General features: G+C 33.3%; 1 protein-coding gene and 1 long non-coding RNA gene across 3 annotated transcripts; both read left to right on the forward strand.

Moving 5' to 3' along the window:
* The first annotated feature begins 6,530 nt into the window (after positions 1-6,530).
* On the forward strand, positions 6,531-7,919 carry LOC114169056. 2 transcript variants are annotated; one of them, XR_003600816.1, is made up of 3 exons: positions 6,531-6,890; positions 7,105-7,179; positions 7,278-7,919. It is a non-coding gene; the product is annotated as an uncharacterized LOC114169056 (long non-coding RNA). The 2 variants fall into 2 exon arrangements; XR_003600815.1 differs by lacking the exon at positions 7,105-7,179.
* Positions 7,920-11,567: 3,648 nt separating this feature from the next.
* On the forward strand, positions 11,568-13,148 carry LOC114169389 (putative disease resistance RPP13-like protein 1). Its single transcript, XM_028054530.1, has one exon. It carries the CDS (start codon positions 11,568-11,570, stop codon positions 13,146-13,148), a length of 1,581 nt encoding a protein of 526 aa, XP_027910331.1.
* Positions 13,149-17,006: the final 3,858 nt, after the last annotated feature.

A 17,006-nucleotide genomic window follows, 5' to 3' on the forward strand; every position in this document is an offset into this window, starting at 1 on the left:
AAGAACAAGGTGCTGCTGCTGGGCCAAATGAAGAAGAAGAAACTGTTGTTCATAATGGTGGTGAGGTGAATGAAGAAGAGGCAAACGCTGCTGCTGTTGGGCCAAATGAAGAAGAATCAACTGCTGTTCATAATGGTGGTGAGGTGAATGAAGAAGGGGCAAACGTTGTTGCTGCCGGGCCAAATGAAGAAGAATCAAACGCTGTTCATAATGGTGGTGAGGTGAATGAAGAAGAGTCAAACGCTGCTACTGCTGGGCCAAATGAAGAAGAATCAAACGCTGGTGCTGAATCTGGTGATGAATCTGGTGTTGTTTCAGGTGATGATCAAGGTGATGAATTGGATGAGAGTGAGGAAGAAAGACATAGAGATGATGATGACTGTTTTGGGTTGGAAGATATTCCACGCAGGCATTTTTCTCAAGTTTTAGACAGGTGGAAAAAATTCAAACAAGAGTGGAAAAATAGGAAGAGGTCAAGAACAACTGCTATACCTACAGCTGAAGGAAACCAAAGTGAAGGTGTGGGTACTTCTACCACACAACAGAGTACTGCTGATCATGAAATAGATGCGCACTACAACACTGATGAGCTAGATAGTGATGTTGACATTGCTTATGGGGATGGTGGGAGGAAATACCCAATATTCAGGGGTGAAGACATGTGCAAGGAATTCAAATTCAAACTTGGGATGGAGTTTTCTTCCTTGAAACAATTCAAGCAAGCTTTGATGGAGCATTCTGTGTTGAATGGCAGAGAAGTTAAATTTGTGAAGAATGATGATGTCCGAGTGAGGGCTATTTGCAAAAGGAAGTGTGGATTTTTGATTTTATGCAGCAAAGTTGGAGGAAGTCAAACTTTTAGGGTGAAGACCTTGATTGATAGTCATAATTGTGGCAGAGTTTTTGTTAACAAGAATGCAAACAAGGAATGGGTTTCCAAAATTGTAGTTGATAAGTTTAGAAATGTTGGGAGAATGACAGCTAATGAAATAATTGATGATGTCCGAAGGTCGTACAGTGTTGCAATAACCCCCTGGAGGGCTTGTAGAGCAAAAGAGATTGCAATGGACATTCTTGAAGGAGATGGGCAAAAGCAATACAATATGCTATATGATTATGCTGCAGAGCTAAGGAGAGTGTCTACTGAAACAACAATTAAGATAAAAATTAATCAACCTCAGCCCACATTGCAGCCACGGTTTGGTTCTTTCTATTTGTGTCTAGATGGGTGCAAGAAAGGGTTCGTGAATGGCTGTAGACCATTCATAGGTGTTGATGGATGTCATTTGAAGACTACCTATGGAGGCCAACTTTTAGTTGCTGTGGCAAGGGATCCAAATGACCAGTACTTTCCACTGGCATTTGCTGTTGTAGAGAATGAGTGCAAGGAGACTTGGAGGTGGTTCCTAACATTATTGTTAGAGGACATTGGAGACATTCAAAGTAATCGATGGGTATTTATTTCGGACCAGCAGAAGGTAAATTCAAATTCATGTACTTAAGTGTCACCAATTAAATTATATGTATGATTGACTTATTGTATATGTACATTTTACAGGGACTGATGCAAGTATTTGATGAACTATTGCATGGAGTGGAGCATCGATTTTGTCTAAGGCATCTGTACAGCAACTACAAGAAGAGATTTGGTGGTGGTATAGTGATTAGGAATCTCATGATGGCTGCTGCTAAAGCCACATACTACCAAGGCTGGGAAGCAAGTATGGAAGAGCTCAAGAAGGTCAATCAAGAAGCTGCTGAATAGTTACATGCAATTCCACGTAAGTCTTGGTGTAAACATGCATTTAGTGCATATTCTAGGTGTGATGTCCTCATGAACAACTTATCAGAGTCATTTAATAGCACTATATTGTTAGCTAGGGATAAACCAATTATAACAATGATGGAGTGGATTAGGACATACTTGATGAGTAGGTTTGCACATTTGCGGGAAAAATTAACTGCATTTACTGGTGTTGTAATGCCTAAACCTAACAAAAGGCTAGATAGGGAAATAGAGAAAAGTGGAAACTGGTTTGCTGTTTGGACTGGAGATGGTAAGTTTGAAGTTACACAAGGATTCACCATGGATAAATTCATAGTTGACCTCACAAACCACAGCTGCACATGTTATTTTTGGGACTTAGTTGGCATACCATGTAGACATGCCGTGGCTGCAATCAATTACAGGGTAGAACAGCCCTCTGATTATGTGCATGCTTATTACAAAAGGGAGGCTTATGAAGCTTGTTATGGGTCACCAATTTCACCCATTAATGGCCAACAACTGTGGCCTAAAAGTAATGGACCACAAATCCTACCCCCAATATTTAAGACTCCTCCTGGGAGGCCACGAAAATTAAGAAGAAGAGAACCTGATGAAGATGTCAGCCACTCTAGGTTGGGGAAGAAGCATCTTAGAATGAAGTGCAGTAACTGTGGCCAGTTTGATCACAACATCAGAAGCTGCAAGCAGGGAAAAACTAACAAGGTAAATCTGTCTATCATAATCAAATGAAGTACGATGTAATTATGAAGTTGAAACTAATGACTGTGCGGTCTTTGCAGGGAAAACAGGAAAGGAAGAAGTCTGCAAAAACTGCAGCTGCTACTGGCAAGGCATCCGGGAGGAACACCACTTTAAGATCTGCTACCACCACAAGCAGGAAATTTAATAGGAAGGGAGGAAGGTCATGGAAGCTCCCAAGCGGCGCACCAACTTTAGGTTCACAAGCAAGTTCAAGCAACCCACCTAGCGGACAACCCATGTGAACAATATTGGGAGTTGTGTTTTGTAGTGATGGTCACATGGATATTTTGAAGTAAATGTATTTTTTGTTAGCTGTGATGCAGAGTTCCAACTGTTGTTGTTTTAGCTTTAGCAGACATCTAGGACCACTTGGATCACTGTTTTCAATAGTATATGTCATGCACTGTTAACATTTATTTTTTGCTTCGTCCTTTATCAATCATGGGCAGGTTCTAAATTGATGCTCCATTTTCTAAATTGGATTATTAAAGTGTACAAATTTGGGTTAATGGTGCCAAATATAAATGGCCGTTAATGGTGCCAATTGGGTTATTAAAGTGAACAAAAGCATGTGTACAAATCTGGGTTAATGGTGCCAATTACAAATCAGGGAAGCAATGCGAAAAATTCTTGCACTTACTGCTCCCAACCATTCATGTCATTACTGCTCCCAATATTAATCCAAATCAATAAATTTTTTTAACAACCTTAAATTCAACATTCCATTCCAGAATCTAATCTAAATAACCAGCTTTAACAAACTTAAATTCAACATTCCATTCCAGAATCTGCACTTCATAACATTGGCAGAAACAAAAACAGAATCTGCACTTCAATTCAACAACCCATTCCAGAATCTGCACTTAAATTCAACCTTATTCCTTACAATTCGTCTTTAACAGAAAGAGAACACAAAGTATGACAGTAAAACCCCAAGATAAAATGAACAAAAATAACTTTATTTCTCCCATTTTTCTCTCCACCGATAATTTCTTCTTTAGTTTGGCATTCTTCTGCAACAACTGAAGTATCACTGTATCACTGCCACTTAAATTTTCATTCTCTCCTTCTTCACATTCAGGCTTTCGTTCGTCACATTCAGGCTTTCGTTCGACTTCACCTTCCACCGCATCAGCCCATCGGAAATAGTTACAATGTGATTCAGTCTACAAAACAAAGTAAGAAATTTTAGAAAACTGAGACATGCCCACAAACAAATTCACCAAAACACACACCATAACAACATATACGTGCAGCCCAATTTCGACACCTGAAGAAAAATCTGCCATTATTCTTTGTAGTAGTTGCTTTCAGAAGCAGTAATTGGTCGCCACAACCACAAACTTTTCTTCCAAAATGAGAAGATCCCACTTTCGCAGAAGAAGACGAAGACAATGGACAACCCTTCGACCCAACACTCCTCTTCATTTACAAACCCTAAAACACAAAAAATTCCCACTTAATCAAATCAACCTACCTTTATGTTGACCCACAAATCTTGAGCACTTCAATATTCTATGATGGCGTGGTGGCTTTCTATTTCCGTTCCTTCAGATTTCAACATCCACATCTTTCTTCCAAACTCTTTCTCTTCGCTGGCGTGGTAATGGCTTTGATGGATTCACAGACCTCCACAAACCTAACGGTTCCACACTTTAAAAGGCCAACTGCACGTGCTCAAAATGAAGAAAAAAAATTTAATTTATGAATTATAAATATTAATTTAACACGTGTCAGCATCTGAGTAGACACGTGTCATCAGATGACCAGCCTAGGTGGAACGCCGTTTGCCACGCAGTCACAGACTTAACGCCGTTCACAAATTAGGGACTAAAGTCAGTAGTTCCAAAATCATGAGGACCAAAATGGTTTAACTTTTGGGAGAGGGACCAATTCCAAAAAACGATAATAGTAGAGGGACTAAAAACATAATTAACCCTATTTTAAATTATTCTTTATTTAGTGACCTGAAATTTCCAAAATGACTTCTATAACCTAACAAGGGACTACATATACTCGTTAGAAAAAAATTAAAACAAAGTCTTTTACAAAATGTTAGAAATAATAATTTTTTTGTTTTAGTGTTGTACTCAACAATTGAGATTAAGGTTGAGTCATAAGAAATGTTTTGAATGATAAAAGAATTACAAAATTTAGATGGTTTTTTATGGACTTAACTTTTGAAGTGAGAATTTTGGAGCCAGTGTGCAATTTTTTATGAAGAATTTTTTTTTTGGATATCTAGTATATTTTTTATTTTTGCATTATATAAGGTGATTAGTTCTAGACTAGATTTGATGAAACAAATATCAATTTGTTAAGAATTATTTTTCATTAGTTAATATAATATTTAGTTTGTTCTAGAATTTGTCACGTAGCATGGTTTCGTTTTACCCTATTTTATTTAGTAGTTAGTTTGGACACTAGGATATATAATACTATTACGTTAGTCAAACGTAATTTTTATTTTTAAGGAAGTGTATAGGTTGTGGTGATTAATACTATAATTTTGATCGATAATACAAAAAACTTCACCCGTCATAGCCTGCGAGTTAGTCAGCTTTTCCAGCTTATAATGAACTTTCCAAATCAATGTTTTTAGTTTTTTTTTTTTTCTAAAACTTTTAGTAAAAATGACTAAAATTCTCAACTAATATATATATATATATATATATATATATATATATATATATATATATATATATATATATATAAAATTTCCTTATTCTGTTTCTGAATTCGTCATCGTGTTGGTTTTATGAAATATTTAAGTTACTCGTGTTGGTTCAGTCAATTTGGGTGGCTAAATAAATAAATAATAATCATATAGGAACCTGACGTATGGCATATATCAATAGCGTAATGTGACATAATCGTGAAATAGGCAAATAAACAAAGAATATATATAGCAAATTTTGATTACTATATAGAAAGATTAAAATCTTTGGGCGATATAGAGACACTGCAAGCAAGGGACGAGTAGAGTGATTGTAAGACCGAATGAATAGTTTTTTGGTGTTATTATTGGAATCCTTCTTTCGTCGACGTTTATTTCGTTGTGGATTCTATATGTGAAAAGTAGTGCTAGAATAAATGGGAAGCTTTTCTTAATATTATGAACATCACTAACAATATTTTAATATAAAATATGAAACTTAAATGTTAAGACAAAATATTTGTTGTCATCATATCACAGAACAAAACTATTTTCATCACCACCAAATTGAAAAGTAGCTTTTTTGGATGGTGGTAATGAAAGAGGTCCCTTAAAATATGTATGGGGTATGTGGAGAGTCCTATTGGATTAACTTACGAGTTATTCTTACTATTTTGAACATAAGTTACAATAATTCAATGGAAAATATAAAACTTGAGAGTTAAGAAGAAAATATTTATTGTAAGAACAATAATATTTTCAAGACTATTAAATGTTAATTGGGAGGATGATGGAAAAAGGTCCCTCAACTAATGAATGAGGTACATAGGGACTAATGATGGATTAAGTGAGGAGTTACGATAGACATTTTGATCTTGAGTAATGAATAACAAAAGTAAACTATTTTCATGACGACTAAATTGAATAACAGCTTATTTGGATGGTGAACATTACAATGTCTCATAAGTAATGTAAATGTTATGTGGGGAGTCGTGCTGGATTTATTGTGGAGTTAATGTAAATTTTTTATTATCAATTACAGTAACTCAATGGAAAATATGAAACTTAAATGTTAAAACAATATGTTTATTGTCATGCATCCATAAGACAAAATTAATTTCATCACCATCAAATTGTAAAGATGCAATATGAGGTATGTACTAATTCATAGTCTAAAAAATTGAAGATTAACATTTATATAAAAAAATAGTCTACCAATTAAACTTCATGATCTAATAGAAATCAAGATAAATAATTATAAAAAAAACATAGTCTAACAAAAGAAAAACAAGAAAAACGTCTATAAATTATAATGTTTAGCTCTCATGTTTGTTCACTCTTATTTCATTCGTTCCACTATTCGGCGCCAGTTCTCTCTTCCACTGTTCTTCTTCGATTTTGTCGCTCTCTTCCATAGCTTCTGTCGCAACCCCTTCTATTTATTTCGTTGTGCCCATGGGTTTTCGATTCCGTCTTGCAAGCTCTCAGTTTACAAAACAAAAAGTTATGCATCTTCTCTTTCCCTTCTATTTTCATTTTCTTGCGAAAGGGCAAAGTTCCCACTTTTGATTGTTCCATTTGGGCGTCCTCCACAAATTAGTGTTCATTTGGTGATTTCGTGGACAGTGCAAACGTCGTTGAGGGTGGACTTTGGTTTATTGGATGACTTTCGTGGGACAACGGTGGATACTTTCTATATTGGAGGTAAAGTTTTAGTCTTTCACCATCTTTGTTTTGGAGTGAATTTTTTGTGGAATTCCCTCTTCTTGTTTTTCGAATTGGTTGTTGTGGTGTGGTTTGTGGATGGGGATACTGTTGGCAGGGTTTTACGAGCCTGGGTGGTCAACATTTACAATTTATTTCATGATTTGCATTTGATATGTTAATTGAATCATGTGTTGGTCAACAATTCAAATAGGAAGAAACGAGTGATATGAACGTCATACAAAGGAACTTCATTAATGATATTAAGACCCAATCTTCAATGAATATGGTATCTTTTTAATTCATAACTAATTTTGATGTACCCAAATGAAATGACGAGATAAATTTTTATGATGAAGAATTAACTCATCATGGTGGCATTTACAGGTTCAAAATGTGCAATATAATGGTGTTTTATACCTCCTCGCATCCGTCAAACACCATTTTTCGATGATGGTTGTGTTTGTCAATAACATGCCATATATATTTTTAGAATTATTTAATGTAGGTTGGACCATGATTGTATTGCATAAGTAATATGTAGAAATTCACACTTTAATTATTGATATTGTGTAAGTTATATGTTCAGATAGAACGTTTTGGGGCAGGATTTCATCCAGGAATTTATATTCGCAACAGATATATACCAAATATTGTGTACTTAAGTGGGGGTGGGTCATTCTTATTGACAATATAGTTCACAATTTAGTTGGGGTGGGTTAGGCCTGCATATGAAAGGCGACATAGATTGTAAGGTGTGGCTTTCCCCATGACTTTATTTTATCATCATATGCAAAAAAAATTCTAAAATATTTCCAATATATATGCACAAAACAGAGTGTAAATAAGTGGCAAATGTAGACAGACTTTTTGCACAATTGGTCAAACAGATTCGTCTTCACTTTTTATTACAGTGTGTAAAACGGATGGGTAAAACCTTCATGTGGAAGACAACAAAGGTTATGGGATGTGGCTTTCCCCAAGACTTTATTTTGACATCATGTGCAAAAAACACTCTAAAATATTTCGAATATTTATTTACCAAACAGACTGTAAATAAGTGGCAAACGTAGACAAACTTTTTGCACAATTGGTCAAACAAATTCATCTTCACTCTTTATTACAGTGTGTAAATGGGGTGGGTCACACCTCCATGTGGAAGGCAACAATGGTTGTGGGATATGGCTTTCGCCATGTCTTTATTTTAACATCATGTGCAAAAAACACTCTAAAATATTTCCAATATTTATTTACCAAATAGAGTGTAAATTAGTTGCAAACACAGTTAGACCTATTGTTCAACTGGTCAAACATATTCATATCCACTCTCTATTACAGTGTGTAAATAGGGTGGGTCATACCTCCATGCGGAAGGCAACAAAGGTTGTGGGGTGTGGCTTCTACCATGACTTTATTTTTATATCATGTGTAAAAAATACTAAAATATTTCCAATATTTATTTACCAAACAGACTGTATATAAGTGGCAAACTTAGACAGAATTTTTTCACAATTGGTCTTAAACAAATTTGTTTTCACTCTTTATTATAGTGTGTAAATGGGGTGGGGCAAACCTCACCGAGACAAAAAGTGTCTATAACGTCTGTTATTTTCGGCTTTTGACGTATGTGAAAATATCGACGTCATATACGGTGACGTTAAAATTAACATCTGAAAGAAAAACTGACATTACTTAACGTCAAAAAATAAGAGACCGACGTCCCTTAACGTCAATTCGAACCTCATCCGACGTTCAACTCACATCATCTAGAAGGGAAAAACTGCTGAAATTGATGTCTGTCAATGCAAGGACAAACGTCAATTTCAGCAGTTTTTTTTTTTAAGTTTCGCTGTATTTACAAATCCCCACACCTGAAAGACAGAGAAGTTCCAGGACAGTTCATATTATATTCTAACAACGTGGTAATTTTAACTCATAATTGTAAAGTTGTCTAAACTTTTCCAATTACCACAAAACTAAAAGTTTCATCAAGAAATTGTTCTACAAAGTTTTTAAAATAAAATTCTAATGTTGTTCTAAGGCGTAACTTTATTGTTCCAAACAAATCCTTTTTCTGACATCAAAATCATTTATATAACTCCTCTGCATAATCTGGTACCTGTACCATAGTGTTCAACCAAAAATATTAGTAAACCTCCCTCTTATTTGTAGGACTATCATTGCAACCTTGATGCTGCCACTGTTGTGCCACATCACTCTCTAGGCAAAGTAACCTCTATCCTCTTTCTCAAGTCCTCTCATATGATTCTTTAACACCTCCATATCGTTCTTTTGTTATGAACATCACCACCACACTCGAGTCCACAAGTTATTTTGAGGCCATGAAACATGACTGTTGGAGAATAGCCACGAATCAAGAGCTAGAGGCACTGGCAAGAAACAACACGTGGGTCTTAGTTGATAAACCACCTGACAAAAATATCATTAGTTGCAAATAGGTCTACAAAGTAAAGCACAAAAGAGATAGGACACTAGAATGACACAAAGCAAGGTTGGTTGTCAAGGGCTACACACAAATAAGAGGTATTGACTTCATGAAACCTTTTCCTCAGTACCCAAAGTGACCACTCTAAGATTTCTGTTGGCTTTGGCCTCTTCCAAAAATTGGTTTTTACACCAATTAGATGTGGATAATGCTTTCCTACATGCAAATCAAGAAGAAGAAATTTAAATGGCTCTACCTCAAGGTTTGTCAACTTCAAAACCTAATCAGGTCTGTTTATTAAAGAAATCTCTTTGTGGTTGAAGCAAGCTAGTCGAAAATGGTTCACTACTATTTCACATGCTTCGCAGGTGCTTGGTTATTCTCAAAATCAAGTTGATCCCACCTTATATACCAAGAAGACAACAAAGTCCTTCACAACTTTACTAATATATGTTGATGATGTATTGCTAGCAGCAGATGACATCTTTGAGAAGCCAAGCCCAGTTTCGCATTAAGGATGTTGGAGAAGCCAAGTTCTTCTTGGGTTTAAAAATCACAAGGTCCTCCAAAGGCATAGTTGTTAACCCACGAAAATTTGCCCTGAAACTATTATCAGATGTTAGTCTCCTTTGTTGTAAGACACTCGCAACACCTATGGATGACTCAAGCAAAGCTAGGAGCTACTATTGGCAAACCATTCTTTGATATCAGCTAATATATAAGGTTGATAGGAAGACTCATTTATCTTACCACTACAAGGCCATACATAACTTTTGTGGTAAATCACTTAGTCAGTTCTTATCTGCTCCCAAAGACCAACATCAAATAGCTGCTCACAGAATCCTTTGCTATATCAAAGGTTCACCTAGATGTGGCCTTTTCTATTTATCATCAAATACGATGAAACTCACAACATATACACTGACTCTGATTGGGCCAGTTGCATTGGCTATAGAAAATCAATTACTGGATATTGCCTATGCATTGGTTCCTCCTTAATTGCATGGTGATCTGTGAAGCAAACTACTACAACAAAGTCCTCATGTGAAGCCGAATATCGAGCATTTGTAGCAACAGTATGTGAAATACAATGGCTCTCTTATCTACTACACGAATTGCACGTTGTTCAACCTTCTCATGTCCCTCACTTCTATGTCAACCGCTTTGCTATTCACATTGCTCATAATCCCATCTTTCATGAGCGTACAAAACATATCCAATTGGAAGGACACATCATTCAGGAGAAGCTCAACCAAGGCCTTATTCATCTTACCCCTTCCTTCGGTACAATAATTAGCTGATTTTATACAAAAACTCTTATACCAGCAGTATTTAGATCCATATTTTCCAAAATGGGAATGATTAACATACATTTTTCAGTTTGAAAGGGCTAATACACGTAAGTAAATTGTTTCCAAAATTAATTTCTAATTATTTTGGCTTTTGTTATGGTGTAATTATCTTATTATTAGTTTTGATATTGTCAATATGTTTCATCTAGTTTTGATATTGACTTTTCTTCCGCTCTTCCATTACCAATTTATTAATAATATAAAAACCTTCACCCGTTATGGCGTGCTAGTTGGTCAACTTTTCCGGCTTATATATAATGAACTTTCCAAATCAATGTTTTTAGCTTTTTTTTTTTTTTTCTAAAACCAATTTTGTTTACTCAGACCGACTAAAATTCTCAACTACTTTTTTTATTTTATAAATTATATAGTTTTAGTAATTTCATGGAAAATTTTAATTTTTTATAATTGATGACCTCGTTAAAAAATATAACTAATCCATTAAATTTTCTTATTAATTAAGTTTTAATACTTCACTTTTTATTCGCAGCGAAGTTACATAGAAACCAATGTTGATAAAATAAAATAGTAGATGTAAAGTAGAACCATATTTAACAAAGATTTTTAAGTTGTTGGATGGGAGAAAAGAGGTGTTTGTTCCCATTTAAATACGGAGAGATGTGGTGGATAAGTTAGAGATGAGCTTATTCTACCCCTCTAAACTTCAAAGCTTCGTCTACCATTACTGATTACCAACAACATGAAAGTTACAACCTAGTTATTTTGTTTCAAACCAAGTATCTCCTATATACTTGTTTTGTTTGTGGTGTAAAAAATCGTGAGACCAACTGGTTACGAGGGCAACATTATTGCTAACATCTGGTGGTGCACTGTAAGAAAAATAAAAGCTCAGAAAGGCTCTTCAACTTAGTATTAACAATGGTTATTTCTGAAGTGGTAAAGCCACTGATTGCTCCAGTCTGTATGGCTATCTTCACATTTTTTACCAGAAACGATGTTGACGCTGCTATCCTAGAAGAGTTAAAGACACAGGTTCTGTGCTTGAACTCGTTTCTTGGAGATGCTGAAGAAAAACAGGTTTCTAACCCAGGCGTGAAAATCTGGGTTGATGAACTCAGAGAAGCTGTCTATGATGCAGATGACGTTATGGATCAGCTTGCTGCCAAACATTTGATTGGATCAACGATAGTACTGTCTAAGGTAACTGACTATCTTAACTGCATAATAGAACCCTTCGATGAAGGCATGAAATCTAAACTGAACAGAATAAATTATAGGTTGAAATCGTTAGCTCATAATAGATCTCTGCTTGGTCTCAAAGAAGGTGGTGGAACTTGTTTGATAAATGAAGCTGAAGTATACGGTAGGGATGGTGATAGAGATCACGTTGTAGATACTTTGTTATCTGAACCAACTTGTTTACCAAATGTCATTGCTGTAGTTGGGATGGCTGGGATGGGGAAGACAACACTGTCTCAGATGGTGTACCATCATTCCGCTGTGAAGAGTAATTTTAATGTTAGATCATGGGTTTATATATCAGATGGTTCAAATGTGTTTGAAGTAACCAAAAAAATTTACGAGTCACTGACTTATTGCAATTGTGAGATAAGAGACTTGAACACGCTTCAGATGAAACTACAACTTGTGTTGCATAATAAAAAATTTCTGCTAGTTTTGGATGACTATTGGACCGGGGGGTTTCTTGACTGGGACCTCCTAAAGAGACCCTTAGAAAGTGGGAAGCATGGAAGCTGTATAATAGTTACCACACGGAATAGAAGTGTTGCGTTGACTATACATGCAGCTGAAACCTACATGCTTCCACGTCTAGAAGACGAGGCTTGCAGGAAGTTATTTACTCACCATGCATTCAGAAGCAAAGATCCTGAGAAAACTCCTGCCTTAAAGGATATCGGTGAGGAGATAGTAAAGAAATGCAAAGGTCATCCTTTATCTGTGAAAGCACTTGCCAGTCTCTTGACTTTCAACGCTGAAGTTAAGGATTGGAACGGTGTGTTGCAAAGTAAGGTGTTGAATATTCCAGCTAATCAAAGCAACATTCTACATTCCTTAATGTTGAGCTACAGATATCTCCCTGGACATATGAAGCAATGTTTTGCTTACTGTTCCTTGTTCCCTAAAGGTCACAAGGAAAGTAAGAGGAACTGCATCCATTTATGGATGGCTGAGGGTCTTCTACCAGAGTCAAAAAATGAAGAAACAACGGAAGAGGTAGGAGAGAAATATTTCAATGAATTCTCATCGAGGTCTATTCTGCAGGTCGAAAATTCATTGTTTTATATGTATGACCTTATGAACGACCTAGCACAATACGTTGGGGGACAATTTTTTCACAAGATGGAGCCCAATGATCATCAATCCCAGAACAAGGTTCGGCATTTATCATACTTGTTGGAGGAGTTTGAAGGGGTAGAGAAATTTGTATCCATCTTTCAGCTTCCACATCTTAGAACTTTCCTACCATTTGCAAACTAACATTTTTTAATTATAATATTTATTATAACATTTTCTTTTATTTATCTAATCCATGTTATCATATACAATTTTTTTAAAAATCTATTTAAATCAAATCATATTTCCCTTAATAAATAATCTCACATTCACCTTGTCAAATTCTTCCATTCGAACAAAATTTTAATGTTTATTGATTACGTCTTAAACCCATGTTCTTAAGCCACCGATTAAGAAACCTTATTTGTAACTTCTAAAATAACGGTAAGATTTAATTACACGTCTAGTTCTCATAAAATAATGTAACCGGAGCTGTCATGCGAACGTATCACAAGGAAAAGATGGAATCTTCAATGAATGGCATCAGCATAATAGTTAAAATCAAAATTAAATAATAAAATTGTAAGATATTTATGATAGCATAGCAGCGATAGCCATTGACCAATGACCATGTCCCAAGAATTTCTCTATCATCATAGTCATCACTTACAACTATGCCAATATCAAACCATAGATAACGTGTAGTGGAACTCAACCATAATCACGAATGAAAAAATATATTTTTACTTCCATATTTTATTTTCATTCCATTCTATATTTTTTAAGCAACTTACTATGGATTATTAATTCTTTTAAAGAAATTATAATATATTAACTAATAACCTATACTCAATCATTTCAAAAAATAAAAAATGAAAGTTAAAAAATAGAAAGCACAATATCATTATCCATGACGAATAAACTAATGTAGAATAAGCAAATATTGTACATCATGTGATGTTGGATATGCAAATTGTACTGCTACTAAATATTTTGCATGGTAGGTTGACTCTTTGCAAAATTATTTTTCCATTACATCATATGTAACTGTCAGATTAGGAGCAGTGCCCCACACAAATGTACTAAAATATGATTAATACATTTCATTGACTTTAATCACAACAATAATAAACACAACTTTCTTACTAGTTGATGGGATTATTATAGAGATGAAAGGTTAAGAATTGAAGTTAAAAGAATTATAAACAATTCATAATAATGAAAAATTATAAATTTATTACGGATTTTATATTGATAATTGTATCAGCCTTTTAAGATTTTAAATTAAAAATTGTGTTAGTATTTTATGTATATTGATTTAAATTTTTTTAGTGTTATATCTCTTTAATAAATTATCTTCTATTTGATCCATGATCAAATAATTAAGATCATTATTTAGTAAATTCAGAAAATTAAAAATTTTGTTTAAAATTAGTTTTACTCTGAAACTTTCTTTTTTCATTTTTTTTTTTTTGTTAAACTCTAATAATTGGACTATAAATTTTGAACAAGTTGAAGGGTCTATTTTAAACTGTCACATAACACGAGAGTGGGTTTTATTTATAGCATTTTTGTATTGTTTAACAAAGCTTTCGGTATATCTAATCCCATCATCACAAACTAAACATTTAATATACTAATGAAAATATATTGTGCAACTTGATAATTTAATTACAGTACTTGATCTTTGTAATAATTGTTTTTAAAATATATGATTAAAATTCAAAATTTATAAGCGTGTATTTGCAATTCATACAGCACTTGAAGTTATAATTGGAAATACAACTAATGTAATTTCAAACCCAATACGTCGATGTTAAGTTTTAGTATAAAGAAAAAATTATTATATAAACTTTTAAATATATATTCTAGAAATGAAAAACTTATTTAAATTTGTTTTCCCATGAAAAACTAAAGTTCACTAAGAAAATATAAAATCAATTAGTAATTACTAGCTATAATTAAAAACAATACTAATTAATTTGTCTTTTAATCACTAACAAAAAAAGTCTTTTACATATATTATTTTGAACACAAATTTACGTATGTTAGTGTATTAATAGATGTAAAATTTGAGTTTTTTTTTTTAATTTGAATTGATTTTGGCACGAAATTAAAATATGAAAAACAGATATTATCCATAACAATATATATTAGACAATTTTAAAATATGTAAGCTTAGTTACGTAAAACATACAAGTTTAAATATTAATTTAGTTCTTGTGTTTTTGTTGAATTTCTTTAATTTAGTCATAATTTTTATTTTCAATCAAGTCTTAATTTTCATTTGTCAATTTTTATTTTCAATCAAGTCTTAATTTTCATTTGTCAATTTAGTTCTTTTTAGTAAAACTATTTAAATAGTTAACAATATAGTGAACAATGTGACACAATTCATCTGATGTGATCTTTTTATCTGACATGGAAGGGGACCGTTTTATCTTACGTGGTGTAGCTATTGAGGCAACGACTTTGCTCAGAGGTTTGTGGGAGGTGCAATGTGGGTGGAAAAGGTTCTGACACACTACAAGAAAATGTCTCATTAACAATTACCTTTAATGACCAAAATTTGTTAGTCACTATAGTGACCATTTAGATATCAATCTACAAAATAAAAATTTATTGGTTACTAAAATAGTCACTATTATAAATAAAAAATTGTAATTGTTCTCTAAATTAAATAATTAGATGGGATTATGCTTAGGAGAAAGAGGCGATAACGACAATAATGAAGAAATAAAGACAGAGGAAGAAACTTAAGGTTGTTTGGTAATTTAGAGGAAAGTAAAAATATTTAGATGGAACTGAAAATTTGAGTTTTGTAATTTGGAGGGGTATGAAAACTTAGAGTGTAGTGTATTAAATTTGAGATTTAAATGAAAACTTATTAAATAATTAGTGACCGAAAAATATTCGGTGATTAATTACTATATTAAATATATTTTATAAAATAATTCTTCTTTCGGTCGCTAAATTGGTGCCTAAAATATTACATATTAAATAATGTTTTAGTGACCGAAAATATTTGATGGCTAATTACCATATTAAATATATTTTTTAAAATAATATTTCTTTCAATCACTAAATCGATGGTTAAAACATTACATATTAAATAATGTTTTAGCAACCAAAAATATTCGGTGGTCATATTAAATAGATTTTATAAAATAATATGTATTTTGGTCACTAAATTAGTTGCTAAAACATTATATTTAGAGACTAAAACTTTCCGGTCTTTATTTCAGTAGCTATTGCAAGAAATATTACTATACATTGATTCAGATGCGATTTTGGTAGCTAATTTCGATGGCTAAATTTCATATTTCTAGTAGTGCATAAATGATATGAAGCAAAACATTCAATCATGGAAGCTACGATCCTTTGCAACATGACTCTGTTTAAATTTGAAAGGCAAAACCCTATCTATTTTCCCCACCAGACTTATGCATTTTGCTCATGAAATATTCAAAATGCCAATTTGCATTATTACTCATAAGGTATTGCCACTTTTACCACAATTGTGACATACACTACAAATAAAAATACTTCATTAGTAATCAATTTTAGTGATCAAAAATGATTAGTCACTATAGTGACCAATTTAGATACCAATTTAAAAAATAAAAAATTATTGGTTACTAAATAGTCACTATTATAAATAAAAAATTATAATTGATCACTAAATTAGTCGTTAATTAATTAAAGACCAATTTAGAAATTAAGTCATTTTGGTAGCCAAAACCTAGGTATCTAATTTTTAGTGATCAATTTCCTTTGGTAGCCAAAAATTATTTTAAAGACCAATTTAGTAACCAATTATATTTTTTTATTCATAATAGTGCCTATTTCAGTAACCAATAATTTTTTACTTTGTGAATTGATATCAAAATTGGTTATTGTAGTGACTAAAAACTTTTGGTCACTAAAATTGGTTACTAATGAAATATTTTCTTGTAGTGATAAGTAACAAGTAATAGCAATATGTTTGTCATTGCTCTTAGAAGTTCCGCATTAACTAGTTAACATGTGGTTATGTTTGATTTGATTATTATCTTTTGAGGT

Source organism: Vigna unguiculata, chromosome 11, assembly GCF_004118075.2.
Source record: "Vigna unguiculata cultivar IT97K-499-35 chromosome 11, ASM411807v1, whole genome shotgun sequence".
Taxonomy (NCBI): Eukaryota; Viridiplantae; Streptophyta; class Magnoliopsida; order Fabales; family Fabaceae; genus Vigna; species Vigna unguiculata.

Bases quoted from the DNA above. Each gene is read 5' to 3' on its own strand.
- LOC114169389 (XM_028054530.1), top strand. From the start codon at position 11,568: ATGGTTATTTCTGAAGTGGTAAAGCCACTGATTGCTCCAGTCTGTATG.